Source organism: Oenanthe melanoleuca, chromosome 3 (genome assembly GCF_029582105.1).
Source record: "Oenanthe melanoleuca isolate GR-GAL-2019-014 chromosome 3, OMel1.0, whole genome shotgun sequence".
Taxonomy (NCBI): domain Eukaryota; kingdom Metazoa; phylum Chordata; class Aves; order Passeriformes; family Muscicapidae; genus Oenanthe; species Oenanthe melanoleuca.
Window position 1 is genome coordinate 82211037 of NC_079336.1, and position 25850 is coordinate 82236886.

Genomic DNA, 25850 nt, shown 5'->3' on the forward strand with positions numbered 1-25850 from the left:
TTTGAATACTAGTGTTTGTCAGTCTTAAACTCTTACTTGCCCTGAAATCAGCTGCATATAATATAATTCCAGGAAAACAATTCCACTTCCACAGAATTTGTTTCTAAAGTTGCAAGCAGCTGACAGGGCAGAGCAGCGTGGGCACTGCAAGGGACCCTAACAGGGGTGAGCACAGGATAGGGGCCCTACCCCAGGCTTGGCCTCTCCTTGCCCAGCCCTGCCACAGTGGCTGTTTGCATTGGTGTTTCCAGTGAGAAAACTCCCTCCTTAACTCTTGCTTGGCCTGGAGCTTGAATGCTGTCTTCCATCAGGATACAATGGAGAGCATGGCCTGGCAAAGGACAAGTTAATAAGCAGAGCAGCACCCCTGTGTGCAGCTGTAGCAGCACCTGTTTCAACAGTTCTGTATTCCTAAACATATCAAGGGCAGGTGAAGGTTTTTATCAATTTCTGTCAGGCCTTTGTCTGCCTTCTGGTTTCCGGAGTGTCCCCACAATGGCAGGTGGAGCAGGAGCAGGTGACTGCTAGTTAAGCATTGCCAGTGTCTTTTGTCTGATGCATAATACAAAAATCTCCATCCCATCTCAGAGCTGGTAATCTAATCACTGCATGATTAATTATTAAAGCTATTTTGGTGCTGTTGTAACGGACAGGAGTAGGATTTCAGCATGCAGATCTGTTCTGCTGTAGCTCTAGCAGGAAGAACATTTTTTACAGGGATCACTGGGAAATGGAAGTAGCCAAATATTTTAATGAGTAATACTCAGAATATCTGGTGTCAAATGGCATAAACTGTTACCTGGCAGCAGCATGGAGCAGAATACTGTCTTTCTGTTAGTTTCTTTAATAATTGCTGCACTGCTGGCTATAGGAACAAAAATGACTAACCACGTGTCACCCAGGTCTTAGTCTGTGTGCCAGTGAGATGGAGTGTCAGTTCTCCCTGCAAAGTTACTGTGGCTCTCTGCTCATGGGTGATGCTCTGAGGTTGTGAGATGGCTGGGGATCTCCCTTTTAGCGTGGCTGAACAATGATAATGGCTCTGAAAGCAAAAAAGGGAGCGAACAGCAGACTCCCATCTAGAACAGGAAAAGACCCCCTAGGAATTTTTGCAAGAGAAAAGATTACAGGGTGATTGGAGAATATATAGAAGGATTTGAGGCTGAACTCCTCACTTCCCATGCACAGACTGAAGCAGTCAGTATTGGCAAAGCCCAGCTATTGCAGGCCCAAAGGGTACCATAAATTCAGTTGTTGAATTAAGTGAACCTTTTGTGAGGGAGGTGTTTTCAATAGAAAACACTTCTGTGCTGAGAACAAACAGCATCATGCATCAGATTGATTATGCAGATACTCTGCTCAGCCTTGCTTCTGGTCTGTGTAGATGTGACTGGTCAAACATGACTAAAAGAGCAATAGCAGAACTGGTTCAGTTGCAAGGTTAACTGCAGTAAGAACTATTTTTGGCTTACAGAAACAGACCTTCCTTCTTTGGTATTGTGGATTAAACTACATTGGGTTTGGTAGATTCAGAAAAGGTTGGCACAGAGCACTAGAAGGAACAGGCTCAGAATAAAATCAAGATTACACAAACACTGGAATAGCAAATAGTAGATTTACAATTAGCTGTTTCAAAACTTGCTCTAAGAAAAATATTTCTAACCTACTTCACAAAAAAATTAATTTGAAAATGACCAGTAAGGTGCATTGAGAGTGCCCACTGACAAAATTCAAGTACAAAGTATGCAATATTTTACATTCTTCAGCATTTGTCTTCCGGGAATTCTAATACACTGCAGACTTTGATATAATCCTCATATCCTTGAGTGCCTGGAGACAATTCATTCCATAATTATGAAAGTATAATGTATTTAACCTTTCTGTAAAGCAGGAGATGCAAGTTTGTTTGAAATAAAATAAAGAATTGTATTTTAAAATTGTCTGATATGGTGTGGCTCATTCTTAAATACAAATGTCATGGTTTTGACTAATTTTTATGGTTTTGAAGCAGTTTTGAAAACCTATTTATATTCTGTGCCACTAGTCTGTAAGGTCCTTGTTTTCCTGTGTGTCTGGAAAAGGGCATTTTTGTTTCTTACAATCCAGCACTGATTGAGATTCTGTGCCTCTAGAGAAGAGAATACCCATGAAAACACTTCTATTTATACCTTAGCTTTTGTTAGTCCTGATTTGTCATGAGCTGGTTCACAACTTTAGTATAACTATTTTTATACGATGCTGCCCTGAGAAGCTTTTTAAGGAAAGTGCTTTGTAAGTGGAAACTATATTGTTCAACGGCCTTTCCAGCTTGTAAAGCCTTTTCCAATCCATCATGCACAGACTATTAGGATGCATTTCCCTTATACAATAAGATGACTTGCTCACCAAAAAAATTTGGAGGTCAAGAGGCTACAGTTCACAGAGTGGCAATAGTTGCACAGCCTTGTTCCAGGGCAATCTTTTGGTCAGCCTTTGCCCTCCCAGTCTGTTCTCCTGGCCAAGAGCAACAGCAACCACAGAAGAACATAAGGGCTTTGGCTCCAGAAACCTGACATTGTTAGTGAACCCCAGAAAACTTTTCTCAGGTGATTTTTAAGAAGTTACAGTCCTTGTGCAGTCTGGCTATTAACATGGATTCATTCCATTAAATATACTGTAAGAGCATGTTACCAAGGCCCAAAGAAACACCTGAAAAGGATGTTGTACAAGAGAAATATTTTGCCCGTAATGATGAATTCTTCATGTTGTGAATAAATCAAAACATCAATCCAAAAACTGTCCAAAACTGCCTCATGATGTAGAACCAATAACATTGCTCACAATGATGCTTGTAGCCTCCAAGGAGTATTCACAGAAGTGCACAAATGAACAAAGCCTGAGGATTATGCTGATTTAGTGCAGTCTACATGCATGGCAATGCAGAGATGCCCAGCTCTGTTGAAGGACTTGGGCCTTGGAGAGTTCCTGTTGTATTTATAGCACTCCACAACTGTGTGATACTGGATTATGCTAAGGATGTTATCACTCTGTCACATCTGCTCAACATTCCTGCTGTACCTCTGCCTACTCTGTACCCGAACTGCAAATTAGGCCTATGTAACACAAAAATAGCTGTCAGCAAAGGCACTCACTATCCATTGCTCACAAGTGGGAAAAGCCTATGTCTCCCTACAAGAATCCCTGGGAGGTGCTTTGATGAAAGGTTACTAGTGGAACTGGAGAAACATTTACAGCCTTTGGATATATTCAGATAGACTTTGTGCCATTAGGGTCTATGTCTCATCTAAGGGATAATTTCAGTTGAAATGCTCAAGGAATAAAATATAATTTGATGACAGTATGCAGTGGGTTGACCCTGGATGGATACCAGGTGCCCACCAAAGCTACTCTGCCACTCCTTTGTTCAACTGAATAGGGGAGACAAAATAGAACAAAAGGCTTGTGAATTGGAGTAAGGGCAGGGAGCAATCACCATCCCAGGCAAAACAGACCTGACTTAGGGAAATTAACTTATTACCAATCAAATCAGAGTAGAATAGTGAGAAATAAAAGGGGTAAAACTACATTGTCCCAGAGGTGCTGCCACCGTCACTGCTCAGCCTTGGCCAGTGGTGGGTCCCTCTTGGAGCATTGGCTTTATCAGACAGGGGGGAAGCTGCCAGCAGCTTTTCAGAGAAGCCATTCTTGTAGTCCCCCACTACCAAAACCTTGCCATGAAAACCCCACTCACGGTGGTTAAATCAGTTATGCAGCTTTTGGTTTTCTATGATTTCCTTCTTCCTGAAAGAACCCATGTTTATCCTCCATGTGATGGAGAATGATTTATTTCTGGAAATGGTCCTGGCTGGTTTTTTTTTTTTGGTTTTTTTTTTTTTTTTTGTTTATTTGTTTGTTTGTTTGTTTGTTTTGTTTTGTTTTGTTTTTTTTGATTTCTGCGTTTATTTGCCTGTGGAATACTTTTAAAAATTATTTTCTGGGAGGTTAATATTTTCCTCCCCATATATTTCCTCATGTTTCACTAGAAAGATAATTTGTCAGTTTAAATCAAGATAATCTTTAAATTAAACTAACTCCACTATCTTGAAACTCTCCTGAAATTAAACTAATTTGACTATCTTCAAACTGTTTCCTAAAATCAAGGCCTAACAAGGGTGATTACTCCCACAGTGTCTGGGTTGCTAATCCTGTGTGGAAGCATTGCTGTCTTTGTATCTGCAGATACTGGTGTGGCTCTGTACAGCTGTGCTTAAAGCAGGGGACCTATTGTTATAAACCCCTAGAACATGAAATATTTGAAAATTACAAAGATATTTCCCACTAACACAGTTATTCCTGTACTTTTGCATGGAATTTTGAGCCAGAACAAAGTGGTAGAAACTCCTTAACTGGGAACTACCAAACTTAGCAATACGAACCAAATGAACTTGAATCAAATAGCAGGGTTTGCCTTCGTAGGTCTAAGTTAGGCTTTTGGTACTGACTAGATAGCACTGCAAAGCTACTTGGGTTGAAAAAAAAGGAGAAGAACTAGGAAAAGCACACTGTACCCCAGAGCTTCAGGGTCTGGATCCCCAACTCTGTTACTGTGCTTAATCTGTCCTCTGGTAACTGAGTGTTTCTGCAGTCTTCTTTTCTACAAAGAAGGAGTAGATGTTACCTTAAGCCAAAGGAAAAGATATAGAGAGAATCATGGTAGTGGTGCTTGTCTCTTCCTTTTTTTTTCCCTCTCTGCCTTCCCCACAAGTCCCCCCCCAGTGCTGTCTGATGTGGTTTGCACACCCCAGGCAAAGTCATGGGGAAGTGCTAAGATGCTGCCCCACCGTAGCTCCTTCCTCCCAGCCATGCACAGAATGGCTGAGCTCAGCCAGTGTTTAACAACGGCAGGAGGTGTAAGCTAACACATTTTAATTTACATTCACTGTAGGTTGACAGTGCACTCTTAATTCCAGTGATTCAGACTCCAGTTTCATAATAGGCTTAAGCCAATCCATGGTTATGCTACTGCTGAAAGGCTCAGTCCCCACTCATGCTTTTACCCTTGTCTCACGTTCCCACGCCCTCCCCTACATCAGATTTAGCACTTGTGTGGCCAAGCAGTGAGGCAAATCAGTTCTCTGATCCTTCTGACAACTGGGCCAGCCAACACTGAGCAAGAAACAATAGTTTCCACCCAGATCAGCAAGTTGCTGTATTACCACATGATAGCAAGTCCACAGCAAAGGAGAAAGAGGTTAGAAACACTCCTTTCAGCATGATCTTGGATCAGCTTGAGCCAACTGTGAAACCTCACCCTCAGTCAACACCAGGCAATTCATTAACTCAGTTGTGTATCCAAACCTTAATACTCTGGCTCCTTGTTCACACAAGGAAAGCTGCCTGTTCCACTCTTCCCCCTGTACCCTCTGGGCTCAGTCTGGAGGAATGAGGGAATGATCACGCTTCCACCCTGCATCTTTACCAGCCTCTGTCCTGGGAAGCTGTGGGAAGGAGCAATCCCTGACTTTCCTACATTTATGTTGCGATGTACTTGCATAGTCATGAACAGGGAAAGTTTCTGGATCACTTACTCAAGTTGAACAAGGCCACCATATCATCAGGTCCTTTACATGTCCTGAGAACTTAGAAGGGTAACTAAACTACACCCAGTAGTAGACTATCAGTTGGGAAACATCAAAACCAAAGCATACCACACAATGCTTCACATCAGCCATCAGGAATTTTTACCCACTTCCTGACAGATTTCCTGATGGGTCATTAACAGTGATTAATCAGCCTGACCGTTAACCCCCTGCATTCCTGAGAGATTAATCTCAATACAAGGCCTTTCAATTTCTTTCCTTTCTGAAACATCCTACTACATTAAGTTTCTAAACTGTTTCTAAAAAGATCAGTGACAAGCATTACAGATTTGTGAATTCCCCTGAAATGTTTGGTTTGTGGTGAATGTTGGAAATAAAACATACAACATTCACAACTCTTCAATTTTAAATTTGTATGTCATCTAAAAAGCACAGATGAAAGTATCCGCTTTACATTTCAAAGCCCATATACAGCATCTACTTTGAAGGCAGGTAATAGTGCTCTCATTTCACTCAAGATCAAGAATGTTAGGAACACCCACTTTGAGACAACTGTGGGCTGAATCCAAAGCTCCAGATCTTTCATGGGCTAACAGGAGTCACATGAGCTACCCATCCTTTGAAAGTGAGGCACAGCTTGGGAACCCTAAAACTGAGATATGCAAAATAATTAAGCAGATCTCCACAGCTCTGCTGGACTCTCAACAGAGGAGCTCCCACCTCATTGTTTACAAAAAAAAATACTACAAGGTGTCTGTGAGATGATAGCTTTCGCTTAGTGCACAATGAAGTCTGGGAAAGATTGCAGGAGAGCTACATTGTCCTGGATAATAATATTACAGTATGCTGCTCAGCACTGGGGAACAAAGTTATTCTGTGTTGTAGACTGTTAGTCTAACCCCAGAAAGCCAACAAAGTACTCACCCACAGGGAGCACTCCGTTTTCTGAATCATCGAAACAATTCAGTGTGATGATGCTCATATAAACTCCTTTCAGCTCCAGATAGCAAAAATGAGAAGTGACGCATTTATTTCTTTCTTACACAATGGAGTAAGAGCACTGAACCAGGAACTCCATATACCATTCTGAAAACAATGAATCCATGTTGCTGAACCTGCGAGATTCCTGTCAAACAAACAATTCACCACTACTCTGATTCCTACACTACACACAGGGCATTAGGTATTTTGGCATGGAATATCTGAATTTGAGATATGCTTCTGTTTAAATTTTCTGTTTGAGTTCAAACTTTCACCTTCATTACCTGCTTCTTACATGGTTCCACACTTGAGTTTTGATCTGTGATCCCCTTTCATTTGATCTGGAAGTTCATATCTTACCTAGAAACTCAGAAACAGCAGAAGAAATCCTCCACACTTTTTTTTTTTTTCCCTGCAGTGCATATAAAAAACTTATGACATACAAAATGCAGTATTGGAAAATTCTCATTACACTTCATCTGAACACAAAACTCTCCAGTGGCACACTTGCAAAGTTATAAACCACGATGTGTGAAGAACAGGGAAGCACGCAGACATCACTGCTAATAGACAGAAGATGGACTTTCAGTTGAACATGCTACAGGAACTATATCCACCTTTCCCAAAATTGGAACTTGCACAGAATCAAGAGTCATGGTTGAACCCTAGTTCTAAATATAGCAGCTCCTCAGAAGGTTGATTTGTACTTCTCAAACTGGTTTATCAAGCCTCAACAACATGCAGCTACTCTCCTACTCTAATCAAAAGCTTCACTTATCTCATTTCCTTGAGCAGTACTTCACTTCTTTCATTATTCATGTCACACTTGTGCCAAATTGTGCTTTCGTCCCAACAAAGCTCATACTTATGTGTTAATTCACAAATATCATTTAATGATGAAATCTGCAGCCAAAGCTCTGCCCAAAATACATCACAGTATTTTGATAGTACACTGGAAATTCTGGCAGTGGGTTTCCCTCTCCAGCCAGGAGACAACTGGCAAAATTATCACTAACTGTGCTACCCAGTATCACATCTGAGGCTGACACGGTTTCAGGACCCCATAATCTAACAGCTAAGTAAGAAGAAGGTAATATCTGTGCTGGACAGTTTTACTAGCTACATGTGTTTTTTTTTTTTTCTCTCAGACTGAAAATGCCAAAGGACTCTTAGTGATCCCATCTAATCTGATGAGAAGCACTCGGAATGACACAACTGCCATCTTGCCTGGAATTGATCAAAAAAACATTCTTTTTTTGCACGAAAGCTCCATATGCTCGAGTGCCTCTTTCAAAACCACAGCCTCTAGTCTTTGTTGGCTGGCCACTGCTTCTGCCTACCTCTGAACTACACATCCTGGAAGGGAAAAAAAACCACCAAACTTCAGGAGTTTTTTTGTCTGAGCTCTCTCCAGCTTTGTCCCCTTGCCAGCTCCCTGCATTCTTTTTCCAACTGAGTTTGTGTAATCGTTTCGATGACTACTCAAGCTGTATCTCCTCTCTTGAATTTCAGTTAGATATGACTTACAAGCCAGAACTGCTGCTCTGCTCAACAGTATTGTTCTCTGCTACTCCCTCATTCTATTGTCCTTAACCTGTGGGGCAGGAGTGGAGCAAACAGGATTCCCACACCTCACTCATGGTCTTCAGCAGTAGGTGATCACCAAGGCACTGCTTCTGACAGAAAGGCATTCTCTGTGAGATTCCCTGTAAAATACATCTTTCCAAGCAACATACTGCCTGCTTAAGGATTTCGGTAACAAAATCACAGATACCAGCAATGAGGCACAGCTACCAGAGAATTCTCTCACCTTTTCCCTGTATTTCTGTATCTCTTTGTGCTTTGAAATGAATAAAATAAATACTCCTTATAGACATTTGAGCAGCTGACAAAGACTGTGGCCAGAATTCAGGAATCTGCTTTTCTACAGATGACTTTCTCTACAACAGCTGGGTTTATGTCTGTATGTCCACCTTTAAACACACAGACACAAAAGAAAACTATGAGAAAAGTGGCAAAATCAGTGCACTCAATTGTAAACTTGCTATTAAAGACATTCCTACAGGTTACTGCTATAAATCACCAAAACCTACAGTTTTTAGTTCCCTTCTATTTCTCTAATGAAAGTTGTAAAATATATTATGTCTGTGGGACAGGCTACTAAAGATTAACTCCTTTATTCTTGATAAGAAACAAAACTTCTGGAATTTTCTGCGGTTATAATTTGCAAAAGCAAGAAGCCTGATTTCCCCACTATTCTCATTTCTCTGTTCTTGTTCTTTTGAAAACCTAATTATGCAATATCACCAATCCAACTCAAACTTTTCTGGTTTCTGTAGCGACCAAACTTACTTGACATTGAAAACTCTGAAATCTGATATTGTTCAATATAATCATTACTGCAATTGGCATTTCTGGGCCACTAGGCAGGCAAGGGGCTCCAGAGCCAGGTGTGCTTTCCCTCTCACCACAGCCAGGACTTAGGTGAAGAAACTGAGAAGAATAAGTTATGTTCCACAACAGCCTGGATGATACCTGGTTCTGCAGAGAATAGTTTTAAAGAAGAAAGGGAGGCATATAACATTTGTTAGCTAACCATGAAGAGGAAAAAAATGATGAGGAGTTTGGCCAAGAATATGCTGCACTATTACACAGCGGATTGCATTTGCAACTTCCTACAGCTCAGGCCAGAAAAAGATACTTGGGAAGGTGACGCTCTGGATGTGCCAGAAGTGCCAGCTTCCACTAGCTATTTTTAACTGCAGGAATTTCATTAGAAAGGATGGCTGCACACAGTTGGTCTTCCTTCCTCTTCATCCTTTCTGTAACTCATATATCCCACAGTGCTATTTACCATTACAACTGGCACTCCTCGCTTGCACTGGCAGCCCAGGATCTGCTCCAACACAGGGTGAGCTACATACCAGGACTGAGCACCCTCTTGAAGGAGACCCTGAGCTGGACTCATCAAAGTCAAGAGGAGGAGAGCAAATAAAAAAAGGGATGCAGCATGTTTTGCTGTAATGATTTTGACTTGTGTTGCATTCCATGGCTAGCCCAAGAGAAGCAATAAAAACAATTTCCTGCTCTGCTCTCAACCTGCATAAATTATATCATTGTTTCATTTACTAAAGCATCCCAAAGTGAGATGGCACAAAGCTATTTCTGAACTCAGCCTCTCTAGACCTCATCAGAATGTATTCTCAGGTGCAGATGGTGGATATGGTATCATTCCTGTGTTCTGGCCCATACATAAAACACTCGAGTTGCTACATGTATGCTGCCAGCATCTCTACCTTTCTATGTCCAGAATAACAATCAACTGGGTTAATTTCCAAACTGGAATTTTCCTCAGTATGCCAATAGTGGAACCAAAGCACTTGCTCTCATAGCATATTTCCATAAACTCCCTACAGCCTCTTCAAGGGGCATCCAATGCAAAGCAACTCTGCATTGTTATGTAATTTCTCCTTTATGTGGATATTTACAATGATGTCCAGTTCTGAAAATGAGACAGCTGGTAGCCTGACAAAAGTTTTCCTCCAGTCCTACTTTTTTTAAGTTAAGCATAGAGAACAAGTCATGATTAAACAAGGCAAACAGGTTCACTTGCCACTGACAAGCCAGTGTCTGCATGTTTTGTTCCCTATCTACAAACCAGCATTCTGAATAATATTTTCCTCATGTTGTAAATCATGTAAGATGCTTAGCAACTTTTTGTATATGTATACATGTATATGGAATAAAGCTTTAGGACACAATGGGACACAATGCCATGACTTGTTACTGATCATGTGTAGCAAAACCAAACAACTCTTGGTATCACTAAAGTAGTTTTACTATGAGTTTTTTGTTGCCTGGCACACTACAATCTTAAAAACTAAATATTGGCTTTAATCTTCTTTTTATAATATGTCTTCATTAAGTACCCCTTGTAATTTAATGCAATTTGTGGCAAATGGTAATACTGCTTTGGGCCCACTTCTCCCTGTCAGCTGTATCTCTGTTAAATTATGCATTTCCATCTGGAAAGAAACTGTACAGGACTGTAGGCTCTCTTCCACTTAGAGTCAGGAATGGAAAGGGATTTAATTAGATGGTTGAGAAAAGGACTAGAGCAAAGCCTGGGTGGTCCATGGAATCTTCCACTGGAAAACAAGACTGCAAATTGTTCTGTACAAGCCTGCTTCTGTTTGCTCACTTTGTTTACATTGTTTGTTCTTACAGATTAAAATAGACAGTTACTAGGCAGATAAACAGTGTTTCCTTCCACGACAATGTTGTCTAGAAGTTAAGAGAGCAGCATGGGACAATATATGCCTGTGCTTCATTTTTGGCTGCATCACTCTATATAACTTGGAGCAGAATTTTTAGCCTGTGCCTCAGTGCACCCAGCTCTCAGTTGACTGCCAGTGCAGAGGGATGCCACTCTTGCAATGCCTCTTGTCACTAGATACCTGTATACCCTTAGGCCACTGACCAGGCCTTAACAAACTGAAGTGTCTTTAGAAGGCCTGAATCAGAAGCAGAAACTCATGAGGAACTAAGCAAGCCTCATCTAGACTTAACTGTGAGTCAACTCACATGCAGTGATTTCAGTCATGTGCCCTTTCACAGTTCAGCTGAACTTCAGAATATAATAAATGCAGCTTTATTTAGACTTAACAGTGCTGATCACTGATTGGAGTGCCTGGCAGATTAACTGATTCCTCATGGTTTTTCTGTTCCAAAATTCAATGGATTCCGTATTTGTAAAAGAGGGAATGCAGAAGGCTAAGTCAGAAAGTGGGCTATGACTGGAACTAAACTTATTTATTAACCTATTTGGGTTGCATGTAAAAGAAAGGAAGCTATTATGCTTTTTGTGGGATGTTAATGGGAACTCTGGGCATAATTACTCTGTGTTGGTGTGTCTGAATAAACTCCACTGATAAATAAGATGTTTGCCCAGTGGTAACTTCTCTTTCCTAGAAAATGAAAGGGAAGATGAGAAAAAAAAAGGAAGACCTGAAAAAGGAAAAAGAGAAAAAGAAGGAAAAAGAAAAATAGAAAAAAAAAGAAAAAGAAAAAGGAAAAATAAATAGAAAAAGAAAAAGAAAAAGAAAAAGAAAAAGAAAAAGAAAAAGAAAAAGAAAAAGAAAAAGAAAAAGAAAAAGAAAAAGAAAAAAAGAAAAAAAGAAAAAAAGGATACATTTTAGGGTTAAGGAAAAAAAGAAAAAGGAAAACTGTTTACTCCTTGCTACATCTTTGGGTAGGAAAAGGTTAAACAGTCAACATTTTTCTTTTCTTAGCAAGTTAGAGAACTGTACATCAGACACATTGTCTGCCAAATGCTTCATTTACTACCAGATGCATTTTTACTTTGTTGAGAGATAGCTGAAATAAAATCACTGTTCTTTGTGCAAACGGCATGCTAAATAATGTACGGCTACAAGATTATTAAATAGCTAAGGCATTTGATAATATTAGAGTCAACCACAAGTCCCACTTCTGCTGATGCACAGAATTTTGAGTAATTAGTCATTGCACAGAGTGTTGTATTTATATCCCCTTGAGCCTCAGACGTTAGGCCACAAAGTCAGGAGACAAAGAATTGCTGTTATTAGGAGGACTGTTTTGGATTTATTTATATTCTAAGGCTTTATTTCAGTGTCCACTTCACTCCTCTGGCTCAGGCTTCCTCCAAACCAGAAGATACAGCTAAGTCAGAGAATTTTAGTGTAAACCATATTTTTACAGACAAGACCTCTCAACTTCAAGCAGAAGCACTTCAATGAGTTTGCAAAGCCCCCAAAGAAGCACAACTGGCCTGAGGTTATATGAAAAGCCTGGGAAAAAGGCCTCCCAGGTTCTGTTCTCATCTCTAATAGACTTCTCATGGCTTATATGCAACATATTAATAGCAGCTCCAATTTATGGACAGATAAATTGGGATACAAAGAAGACACGTAACTCTTCCAAGGATTTACAGCAAGTCTTTTGCAGAGCCCTGGAACTCTTAATCGGTCCTTTGTTCAAATTGCTAAACCACACTGCCTTCTTTAGACCACAATTGCTGCACAGGCCTGAATACTGTGACATATCTAAAATTATATAGCTATACACTCATATGAGGCTTTATTAAAATAAAGGTTGTGTAACATCTTCAGAGTTCAATACAAAGCTGCTCAGTGAGCAATCTACTGTTTAAAGACAGCCTTCATAATTCTCTGTCCTAGTAGAAGAGACAGATCTAATAAATTGTAATAAGAAATCTGAGGGAAACAACAGGATTTGAACACAAAACATCTGATGGCAATTCATATTGTAGCAAAGAGCCTTTCTTTCACAGAACTGACATGAAAAAAATAATGGTAACATTTTGGATTATGACAAATTATATGTATCAATATTGCACAGAAAAGGACTATATATAATAAATCATATACTCATGTCAAATTTCAGGCAAAGTAGATTAAATCCTTTCTTCTAAATGACTTTCATGTTTACAAGCATGGTATTTCAACCTATGAGCTTCTCTTAGCAGGTTGTGCAATCTCTATATCCAAAAAGCATAACCAGACAGGGAAAATGCTGGTAATACAAGAAATTACATGGTAAATGTAATGGTTGTGCTTAGAAATACCACAAAGTTAAACATTCTAGATTCTCCATGGCATTTAAAAGAGGGACAATTGACTTGCTGTGATTACTAGGGGCACCATTGTGAAAAGTGATTCCAAATTTTCATTTAAATATTGTGTGCCCATGTGCATCCATTTGCCATTCAAGAAAATACACCTATGCCTAAGCCAGACATGCAGATGCCTGATCTCCTGGCAGCAAGTGTGCTAATGCAGGACTTTTTGCACACAACAGTGGTGCGTGTAAACCTGGAAGTCAACTGAAGATCTTAAATAGAGTGACTATACTATGCATTTAGAAAACCAGATGAGACAAAAATTAGAAAGTCACCTTAACTGGTGCAAGTATATGTTTGTCATTTTGATCCAAGCTGGGCTATGGAGCAAACTACAAGTTCTAAAACTAATTCTAGATGACCTCCCCCCCAAAGCAATCTTGGTGCTGTAACCTAGAAATGGAGGGGCCAACAGAGGGGCAGCTCTGGCTTACTTAGAGAGTCCCCCCATTTTCCACTAATGCTACTGCACAGGAGAGATTCTGCCAGTGCCAGCTCTCCAATTCGAATCATGGACCCTAGACAGGACACCCCATCTCCAACTGCAAGGAGCAACCACACAGCAAATCCCAGAGACAGCAGATGCGTTCCAGCCTGCCATAGCCACTGACCACCAGACTGCCCCACCTCCAGAGGAGGCCTTGCATGGCTCTGAAGCCCAGACCCTGAGTAACCTGAGCTCCAGACAGCCTGAATGCCTCTTCAAAGTCCACCTGCATGAACTAAGCCCCAGGAAGGCCTCTGGCAGTACCTCAAGGACTTGACTTGCTTCCCAGCTGTCACTTGAAATGCTCAGCTCCATACTGTCCCATAGTGCTTTTTTTCAAACTGGAAAGGAACTAATCTCACTGCTGGCCAAATTCCAGCTTTGAGTAATTACATTCTTCTGACAAATTTTCTTTGGCAGTTTCAATGGAATATAATTAGTAAATGTAAATAGATGTAAATAGTGCTGTAAATTACACTTTGCATGATTGTCAGAAGCAGAGGGGGAGAGCGAGGGTGAAGGGGCAAAAGAGCAGAGCTTCATTCTCCAGTATGGATGATGATGTGGCCTTCTATCTCATCAGTCCACATATGTCTCTGCCAGGATGGCTTGTTCAGGGCTACTGCAGCAGCAGATGCTAAAATCTAGGATCATCGTGTGGTTCATCACACAGATCATCCCCTTCACCTCAAGTACAATTCTGACACGATGGTGTTTGGTCATGTCCTACAGCTGTTTGTGAGCAGCTGCTGTGCTCCATCTCAGCTGTGCTTCTGCTTCAGCAGCAGCCAAACTGCTTCGCACACACACAACTGCAAAATGTGTGTATATGGTATTATTGTTTTCTATGAAATGCTTATCAGATTTGTGAATGATTTATGAAACCTTCTGCTACCAACAGAAGTGTCATATAAATGGAATTATATAATTATCCTTCACAGCTATTTTAATGTAGCTTCATGTACTAGTTTTACCTAGAGTGGAAATAGCTTCTTCCAAAAATAAAGTAAATGCATATATTTAACTTAATATAGTCAAGTAAGTTTAAAAGCAACTATTTAAAGTAATGAAAATAGAATATAATGTATACCTATATTAGTACTTTATTATGTGTCAAATGTCTCATGTACGTCAACTATTTCAAATACAAATTGATATAGCTGGTGGGCTTAATCAGATCTTTCTGTCCTACAGAAAATTCAAGGATGATTTGTCAATAATTAACTTATTTTTCTGCTTATTCAAAGTTTACATACAGAAAGTAGATAGCAGGAACTAGTAAAATGAAGGGAAAGTTCATTTTCTGAACAAAAGCTTATTGCACTATTTAGCTATAAGAGGGGAAACAGATGTTTTAGCTTTACAATACCATGTCTTGCAAAACTTCCCTCTGAACGACTATTCGTGCTCTACATGTTTTGGACTGTGTATGGAGAGCTCTGCTAACAGTCATGAGAAGCATTGCATACATTACTAAAGCCCACACTAAGATAATTAGTGCTAAAAAAAAAGAATCAACAGGCCTTTTTTCCCTCTTTATAGTACTGATTTAGTGTGGGTGAAAAACGCCAGATTTTCAATCTTGAAGATTCATGTTCCACCACAGAGTGGGAGATGGAGCCAGCTTTTCCCAGTGTTCTGCCAATAAACACTTAGATTAACCACCTCAAGGGAAGGGACGAAGAGCCAGGCTCTCCAGCCTATCAACCCTCAGTGTCTCTGATGAACCTGTGAACATGGAGAATGGGGAGCACACAAACTGGGACAAGGAACTCAAATTCTTAATCTTTGTGGGTGTACCTACCCAAGTATTTTGTTATTCAAAAATTCCTAAAATTGCTGTGGACAACAGAAATTACCAGGGGTCAGTACTGAAACTGCAGTGCTGCAAAGAGGACTCTGGGCAGTTGTAGCAGCCATGGAAAATTTTTACAGTGAAAGGGGACTTTGAAACTAATTTTATATCTTGCATGTGTATCCTCTAAATGGCAAACTCTTTTTTTAATAAGGACTCTGTAGTCTTTTTTAAATTCTGTGATAGAGTACACACGTCATTTAATTCTTTGTCTGGCAGTAAATTTATCTTCTGCAGATCTAAACAGTATCAATAGAGATACAGGCACATAACCTGCTGTGATTGTGCCTGGTCCCTCAAGATGCTGAAGTCAGGGCAGTTTAAAGTAGCAACTATTTTTTAATATCAAAGGGCAGGCTAAGAGTATACACATGAACAACTCTGTGGGTAGGTGGCTACTTGGTAAGCCACCTTACAAGTTTGATCCTTCCCCTGGGGAAGGATCTACTGTGACATGCCTTGAAGGAAGTAACATGTCCTACTAGAATGTTTAATGCTTATTTTAATAATAGAGCAATCCAGGTTAGTTGAGGATGACATTATTTTGCTTAGTGTTTGTAAGGGTTGCTTTAAAATCACTTGCTTTCAGGCAAAGTGATCATCAGGCTAAGCACTGTAAGACTTTTATAATGGAAGGCCAACATATTTTTTTCATTCAGGCTGCAAGAATAAACCAAGCACAGCTGTTTTACTGAAAACAACCCACTGGTATTTAAGTAGATTAACAAAATTAACTGTGAAAATCCTTGCTATGTGGAAGCCAATAACCTGTTGGCCACAAGGAGGCAGGGCAAGGATTTAGTAAATTAAAAGAAACTGTTTTTATTTAAAATAAAATATTTTTTATTTTTTTTTTAAAAGAGGAGCATTACATTAGTTCAGACATGAAACTCCAAACTGCTAGGCAAGATAAAAAGCATTTTTCATCCACAGTGTGTGGTTTCAGTATTTCTGTTTTATTCCAAGAGCAGCAAATCTTTAAGATATCAAACCATAGCTGATCTGGAAGCAATTTTATTCCTTTGAAGAAGCAGATCACACATATTTCTTCAACATCACTTCTGTGTGATGGAGAAAAAGCTCTAACACTAAGCTTTGATAGCAGCAGTGGATTTACCAGCTCAGAGCAAGCAGCTGTACTGCCAGGTTCACAAGGTGTTGCTCTCAAGCTAATAAATCCTGCTTCTGGACAGCTTTGGGAGCTCTGCCTTTCACTTCCTTGGCACTTCTAACTCTGGGCTAAAAGCAAGCAGAGGCAATTTGGCATCTGTAGTGCCCTACCAAGAATCTTATGCAGGGGAAGGTGATGTCTCCTTCCCCTAACTAAAAATTTAAGATATTCCAAAACCAGTACTAACCCAACATCAAACTTCTCAATGACAAAGAGGAAAATAAAACCAAAGTATTGTTATTATATAGAGTTATATAGAAAAATATTATATTGAACAATTAAACAACACTTTCCACAGTATCAGAATATCACAATCCAAACATATAAGCAATCTTCTGATTGAGATGAAGTGACTTTATTCTTAGCTCTGCTACTGCATGTTACTGACCTAGGTAATTTCAGCTCCCTGTGCCTCTGTTTTTTCATCTTTTAAGCAGTTGCCTCTCCTCTTTGTGAATCAGTATGAGGTCCATGGATAAAAAACATGCTACAAGAACTAGTTGTTATTAATGCAATTCAGATATGGAATGTACCAGATGGTAAAATCTCCAGGATTTTAATGAACTATTGTAACAGAACATATGTAATATGACGTTATTATAACAGGCATTTAAATGTATAGTTAGTACATATAATGCGACCTGCTCTGCTCTCAGTAACTCCACTGGAATTATTTTGGATTTATGTCAGATAATACTAGGAACACAAAATAGCCCCATATGTGCAATGTGGTAAGGTTTTCATAGCCATGCTATCTTAACTATTGCCTGTCCTGTTTTTCTCTTTTGCTGGGGGTATTATATTTTGTGGTTTCACAGAACATGTTTTTCAGCCTTTTCTGAGCAAGACGCAAAGAAGTATCCTAATGTCAAGGAGTAAAATGCACCTGACCAGGTATCCCTTACTTAGCATCATAAAACAGTCATCATGAAGCAGCAAGAACTCTTGGGTTTTTCAACTATATTCTGTAAAAAATAAGTGCTTAATCACCTTATGCTAGAACTTCACAAGTAATTCATGCTTTGTCAGAAGAATCAAACATTTGGTTTCAGACTGTGAGTAGTATCTCCATTCTCTCACAGTGTTTGAGTTCTACACAAGATGAATTAAAGGAAAGGGCAAAGGTGAAAAAAAACAGGACTGCAGCTCAAGCCAGTGGCATCACACACTACAGTCAGAGACAGGTACTTCAGTAAAAAAGGAACATGAGGACACCTTTAGTATGTATAATAGTTCTAGCTCATCTACAATACAGATTATAAAACTCAGGTGAATTGACATTTAATATATGAGACACTGGAAGCAAGATATAAATTCCACATCATAAATTAGCCTTTGTGCAAGTGCCCAAAGATTTGGCTGATTACTCACTGCTTTCCCCTAGTGCTTAAGCAGTCTTTTCCAAAGCAAGACAGTTAAACCACAAAAACGTACCGTAGTGTCCACAGCCCTGACCTTCCCAGCAGGAACGTGCTTTGGAATGGGTTCGTCTCCTGATATCATCATGCAGCCTTCTGCTCCAAGAGTAACAATTACGAGCTTACACCCTCTTCCTAACAGCATGCGTCCCACCTTTTCAGCATCTTCAAGGTTGCCAACTGGGATGCCCGTTAAAATTTCTGCCTGGAAAACAACCCACGCAAATGAAAATCATAATCTGACAGCATTCATTTTTGGACAACAGTTGCATTTGAAAACATTATTTAGTATCTTTTAAAAATGTGTATTGTAGGATGATCATGAAACCACTTCCTACGCTGATATTCAGCTGTGTCTTGCTCCTTGCTTGTAATCAGTGTGTACTTCAGGCACAGCAGACTAACAGAGAGCAGCCTAGGCACAGAGACACAGGAGGTGTGGGTTCTGTTCCAGCTTCTACAACCTAACTGGCATACAACCCTTAGTAAAATTACATTTCTCCCACATGCCTCCATTTTTTCATCTGTGAAATGGACACAGTGACACAGTCTTGGCAAAAAGCATTTTGTGGTTTAATGTGAAAAAATGCTACAAGTCAACTTGGTCGCTATTCTTGAGCGATATTTATCACTAAGCAAGAAACTTTTTAAACACTTTTTTTTATTCCCTGTGTTCAGCTAGAGGGACATCACAAGGGAAAATCTCTTCCAGGAAAAAAATTAATTGCTCAACTTTGTTTGAGCACTCTGTTCAGTTTAATGTATATTTCTGGATGAGAATACCTAAAATTTATCTGAAGCCCTCTTTGGACAAAGGCCTATTAAAAATTATTATGTATTTGTGTTATGGCCATGTCCATATGCCTCTGTCAATTGTGCGGGCTCTGTACAAACACAGTTAAACTTTTCTTCTAACTGATGGTGAGTTTAAGTAAGCTTCTCCCAGCTGGGTCTTAAAATTAATCCCTTCTAGTTCCACCCAACGAAGAGCAAAATTCCCCCAAAATCTGCAAGGAAGACTTCAGAATCAAACATTTTTGCCACTTCATACATTTTTCTTGATGGCATTGTATTGTCAAGTGCAATGTGCTTTTTCTCTTCTTTTTGGAAGGGAAAAGAATAAGAATGAAACAGGAAGAAAAGGAAGAGAAATTGTCTTTTCTCTGAAGCAGTCTACTAGGCAGTTCTCCTGCATAATACTGTATGCCTTCAACTGTAAGTAAACGGACACATTACATTTGGCTGTCTTTACTAAATTTTGTCCTGCTTGCCTGAGAAAAGGGAAGCCTCACTGTAGCTTGCATTACAAGGTTGCCGCTGGATCTTGAAGAATGCAGTCTGACGCATTTTCAGATAACTGCTCATAGCCGAGCATAACTTCCACACTCCTAGGGCTTGCTTTCAGCGGAAAACTTTCTCTGGAACCTATTCAGCAGCTACTCTACTGACCTTTGCTGCATGGGCAGCTCAGCTTCTTGGGAAACAGCTGCTGAAATATTTCAAACTACCTTCCTCCGCATGACTGAAGCTTACATTCAGCGCTCGCGGTTCTTGATGTAACAAACTGTGAAGTGCAGTGATTAAACAAGTGGTTCCCGAGCCCAGGCCATGCCTGTAGAGAGGAGAGGCAGGCAGGCACCGGGGACAGGAACTCCTACAGCCATCCACAAGCCAGCCGCCCCCAGCTGTGAGTCAGCGCCTGCCACTGTCATTTCCTGACTTCCAGCCTGACCCGGACCAGAGCAGCCACCCTTGGGCTCTGAAGGGCCACATGATGCCAGCACACTCCCTAGAGTTTATAGCATCACTTGCAGAGCACTTAATCCTTTGAATTTTTAAACACACATGACCAAGTTCTGCAGTCCCTACTCAGAAAAATGCACAAATTATTTCAAGCACTGTTGATCCGATCACTATGAGGCAGAGCCTGGTGTGGCAGGACTTGGTTGCTAAACTTGTGCACTGCAGGGGCAAGGCGTGGTCAACACGTACAGGCAATTTAAAATTACTTTTTTTAACCACACTGATCCCAGACAAGAATATAGTAATATCTAAACTATAAGAAGGCAACTAAATCTGTCTAAAAAGTTTTCTCTTTGGCATGCCATTATGCTGCTCGAACTTCTCTTGCAATGTAAACTATTTAAGCATATTAAACATATTTCAGTTTTAAAAAGTATAAAAATATTTTCAAGTAAGAATTTTTTTTTTTTCCAAAAAGTATCTTACAAAACCTTTTGAATGTGTCTTTTTCACTAAAAATGGTTTTGGAGTAGCTACAGATAGATGACATATAATATGAAAATATACATGTACACTCTATTCAAGTGACTAAAAAGTCTCCGTCTCTCCATGAATTTTAATATATCTGGAGTGGGAACTATGTATTCCTGTATTCAGAACACCTGGTACACTGCGTTACAAGAATAAAAATAATTTAAAACAAATCCTTGAATGAAACAGGCAAACTGAATTTTCAGAGTACTTTATGAGGGGCAATAATTCCAAACATTCTACCCCTGTTGCAAAGTCTCCAGGAGGAAAGTGGGTTTGGTTTTGGTAGAGTAAATCTAACATTGGTTTATTTACGTGGTATTTATACTTTTGTAGGCTGATGAGCAAGGTAAATAAAATATTTAAATATAATACTCTTCCTAATGAAATGCACAACCTCTATGCTTGGCATTAAGACAGTACTCCTCTTTGTGCTTCCTATGTCCCAAATCAACAGGATTATTTACTTGAGTTGTGAAAGAATTGTTTTGGGACAGATATTTGTAGAAATCTTTCTTTTCATCTTTACACTGCTTATACCAATAAACAAAATTATTTTGAACAGACAGTCTGTATAAAAGTAGTTCTTTGGCTGCTTCAAATCACTATCATCTAACTCATCTACAGCAGGATGGTACAACTAAAAAACACTGGAACAAGCTGGAAGAACCATAAAAGCAGCAGAAGCCAGACAGACTCTGTGCCAATGATTAGAGATTGCGGTAAATGTCAACTGATGTTAAATACTGTGGTGAGTTTTTAAGTTCCTCCCTTCAGTAGAATCTTATTTAAAAAACAAACTGTGGTACAATTGAGGGAAATAACTAATGGTTATGCAAAGAAAAAATTAAATAACAATACTAAAAGCCCAATGTGGACATTTGCCATCATACTGTACAAAAGAGCAGCCAATGAAGAATTTTATTTTTCTGCAGCTATTCTCATAAAACTACTCAGTTAAATGGACTTATTAAAGCAAGACGACATTCCACACAACTGCTGTGAGAATAAATCTATGATGGATATTATATAATTAATCTACATACTATTTTCACAATTTTGTTTGCAAGACTGATAGAAAAATTGAACTACAGCTTTTAGTTTCATAGATGTGAAGGTTCTTGGCCACAGTCTTTACTAATCTTAGTTAAGTCTCCATCTCTTTTTAGACTGTGGAGTCTAGTCATGGTAAGCTGACACTAACCAGAAGTGCTACATAAAAGAAAATGGCCCTGCTTTTTCCCCTGCCACTCTTGTCCACATGGTCTATTCTCTTGTGCCAGAACAGCCATTTGTGTGGCCTGGGAACAAAACAGATTGCAAGGCAGATCTGTGTTAAAATTAACACCACCCTGAGTCCCACATTACCCCCAAAAGTCGATCCAAAACAATTAACTTCTTTCAACAGCAATAGTAATTTACACTGGCTAAAACTGAGAATGATCCTAGCATACAAACATTTGCCAAGTGTTCCTAGCTGTGGTTCATTTGGGGCAGTCACTTCCATGGAGATGTTCTGGATCCTCTGCTTGGCATTTGCAAAACCAAATCTGCAGCATCATATCTAATTTTGGGAACCTTGCACAAGTAGGACACTGACCTACCACAGCACAGTGCAGTGGAAGGCCATCAAGACAGTCAGAGGACCTGAGACCAGGACATACAAGAGGAGGCTGGGAGAAGCAGGCTTGTTCAACATGAAGAACTTCTGGCTAAGGGGAAAATCTAATTGCTGTCTAGGGCAATTAGTAGGTGGGTATAGAGAGGATGAAGCCAGAGTCTTCTTGAGGGTACACAGGGATAGGGCTAGAGACAACAAGCACAAACTAGAACATGGGAAATTCCAATATTAGGACAAGCTTTTTCACCACAAGGGTGATGAAGCAGTGGAACACGTGCCCAGAGGTCACGCAGTGTCCAGCCTTGGCAGATTCAGAACTTGACAGGACAAAGCCCTGAGCAATCCATCCTAAATTGGACAGGTTTCACCAGGGTGTTGGACTAGTTGAACATCCAGAGGTCTGTTCCTAACTTCCACAATCCTCTGATCCTCAGCAAATATAAACTGGTGAAATGACAAGAAGTAGTAATTCTTTGGGGAGCAGTCTATCATTTGGACTGGGTTTTGTGCACCCAGCACAATAACAACTTTGCAAATGCTGCCAGGTACTACTGGAAGAGAAATAATAAATAATAACAGGGAAACTGACTCAGTTTTAAGGCTAATGCATCTAAAACTACATATGATCATTTAAAATACTTATAATTTCAAATATTTAAACACAGCAAGTCAGTTGGCTACAAACTTGGCCGGTACCTTAGGAGATTTCTTTTGAGAATGACAAAACAAGAACTCTATCTCATTAATTCTAACACTTGTGAACAGCCCCCAAGAAGTAGTACAACAGATTTACTGTATAAGAAATTGCAAGGTCAGGCCACAAGCCAAGCTAGTTCCAGTTGTTTCAAATTATAAAATTTTTACATACATACAGGCAGAAATACTTATCGTGCTAGAATAATTAAAAACTGATTGAAATGAATTGGCCTGAAGCTATTAATTTCCCTCCCAAAAGTAACATCTTTCATTTTAGACTAAATATGGGAAAATTCATAGTTTCCAGCAACTGATAAAATGGGGTTTAGAACAAAGACGGAAATAAAATACACTGTGAATTGCTGGCAACTTCTATGTAATGGCAGAATAATAGCTTTCCATTACTTAAAACACAAAAGGCAAATTCAAGACATGTTCTGAGATATTTTATTTCTAAAGAACCTGTTTTTGTTTTGACTCCTAGAGAGATCAATTATATTTTCTTAAGATTATTCTTAGTATTAATCTCTCTATATTAATAAGCAGTATCTTAAGTGTTCTTATCCCAGACTACACATAAAGTTTTATAAACTTCATATTCTCTGAATCTTGCAAAAGGCAATAAAGTCTCCTGATTATGGACATACTAACAAATAACTATTAAAAAAATGATCTATCCTCTGTTGATAGATGGTAACACTTAAAGGAAACAGTAGAAATGTATCTGTTTTTCTGTGTTATTTTTATACATTAGCAATTAACTTGTATTGCTTTCTATTGAAGCTCCAAAGTATTCCGCTAGCATTTAATTAAATCATTGCAAGGCTTCTTTAGATCAAAATCCTGATACCCATTTTACATTAGGGAGAAAGTAGTTCCCAATTTTGCATAAAAAATAGCTCATCAAACTTAATCATTTGCTGTAACCATTCAGTTGCTCTTCTTCTCTTGAAGGACTCTTCAGTATTCTTTGAACAGAGAAGCAGCTGTTCTTCAAAATGTTTAGGATCAAATTGAAATTGCTGATGTGCAATATATTTAGGTTCTTAACCTGCAGGGCTGTGTAACTGCATGCACACGCTGAGAAAGAAAAACAACACATGAACTGTATTGACATTGTGGTTATGCCTAGAGCCATCTGCAGCAAGGAACCACACAAATACGTGGGAAAAAAATGGTAACTATTCCAAAGAGCTTGTCTTGTATAGAGGTGTCTCTTTTTCAACATTTATAGATGACTGAAAAGAACAACCATTAGTTTTCACCAGGATGACATTGGATACATTTATTTTTCATTACAAGAATTAAGGGAATGGAGAACTAGCACATTCCTGCACAAACCTCAGGGATTAGGCTGTGCTACATCTGGGAATTAACAAACTAGTCTCAACAAGTTTGATCTTTCTGGGAAAAGATAAAACTGAACTACAGGCTAAGCAAAGAAAGAACTGATAACCTTGCAAGATTTATTCTGACTTTTTTTGTTCATGAACCACATAAAAAGAAAGCAATGTCAGACATAAAATCCCCTGTTATTGCAACAAGCAAGAGTGAAAAGAACAGCTTGTGAAGAGCCTTCTAGACAAACTAATGGTAGATAATTCACTGATAGTGTAATTTTGTTTGCATCTCTCTAGCACATAAATCCATAAGAACAAGCTGTGCTGTTATACCAGATACTGCATGTGATTTCATTAAATCCTAAAGCATTTAATAAAGAATGAAATATGAAATGTTGATGTTGTATTTGATATCTGCATGTTTGAGAGCCAACATCCCATGGCTGACACTATAGCTGACATTTTTGAACTTCTATTCTGTGACAAAGGCATTGCAGATCAAGACTCTGACCTTTAGACCTGTAAATAACAAACTTCTGACTCAGTAATAATTCAGCTAAACACAAGGACCATTCCCTCTTTCTCATCTTTAATAATACAAACACTTCACACAGTCTATGAGATGTCTTAAACTGTATGGCTGGTGTTCTGTTTGACAGCCAACATAATTTTCTGCTACAAACATATTGTTCACATATTATCCACAAACCACAAGATTCTATAATTTAAAAGTATTTCTTGGTGAACAAGAAAGAGAAGAACATTATGATAAAATTGTGAAAAATACTTGTAAATGTAAATTACTAAGAAAGGCAAACTAAGCAATAAAAAAAATCTGTGTAAATTTTATCTTTTCTGACAACACACATTTGTGTTAAAAAGAATGCTTTAGAAGCAGTTGAACTGGGTAGCTCTAAAGAATTCAGCTTCAACCAAGGTGATTTTTAACTATTTAAAAGACTTAGTAAAGCTAAAGCAGAAATAAACTTTTTTTTTTTTTCTTGAAGTAGCTAAAAATACCAGATTTAAAAAAAATAAATTCCAGAAAGGGTAGAGCTGGAACATAAATAGGATTTTGGCTAGAAGGAAGGCATTTGAGACTTAGAAATACAAAGTAGGACAGGCAATGGAGCTGGAACAGAACAACTCAGGAAGGCACCTGTAAGCAGGACATTCACTAAATTTGACCATGGAGAATAATAATTTTTAAAAATCCAAAAAGAATAACCATAGTGGCATAAAGAAAAAATCCATCTTAACCAAATGCTCTTCTTTAACTGTATCTGCCAATAAACATTGAGTGAAATTTTTTAAAAAATAGAATAAAAAGATCTTTTCCCAGTATATACTCAGGATCACCAAAGTCTTAGGTACTTCCTGATTTAAAAAATTATGATGGAAATGCATATGTAGGTAGCTGAATGGATAAAGTTTTAAAAAATCTTAAAGATTTGTAGAATTAACTTGTTGCTTTTAAGTGCCATGCAGAGATGTGACTGCTAACCTTTATTTGGGTATGTAAACATTTATCTGTATATCAAACTTCTCAAGTATATTCATTACAGAAAGGTGAAATTTCAAAAAGTCATGAAAGAAAACAGAAAACAGATGGTATATGAATATATAACAATTGCTAAAAAAACCTGTGACATAAGAAAAACAAATGCTTGATTTTTCCTTTTTTTTTCCTTTTTTCAAAAAGAATGGAACAATGGCAATAGTTCATCCCTAAAAATCAATTCAATACGA

General features: G+C 38.9%; 1 protein-coding gene across 1 annotated transcript in view; it reads right to left on the reverse strand.

Annotated features, from left to right (window-relative positions):
• The window catches only part of RBKS (ribokinase), a 70430-nt gene that overhangs the window by 2519 nt on the left and 42061 nt on the right, over nucleotides 1–25850 (reverse strand). Inside the window, exon 7 of the mRNA XM_056489007.1 lies at nucleotides 18187–18375. Within this exon, the coding sequence (XP_056344982.1) occupies nucleotides 18187–18375 (189 nt within the window). The remainder of the gene's footprint in view (nucleotides 1–18186; nucleotides 18376–25850) is intronic.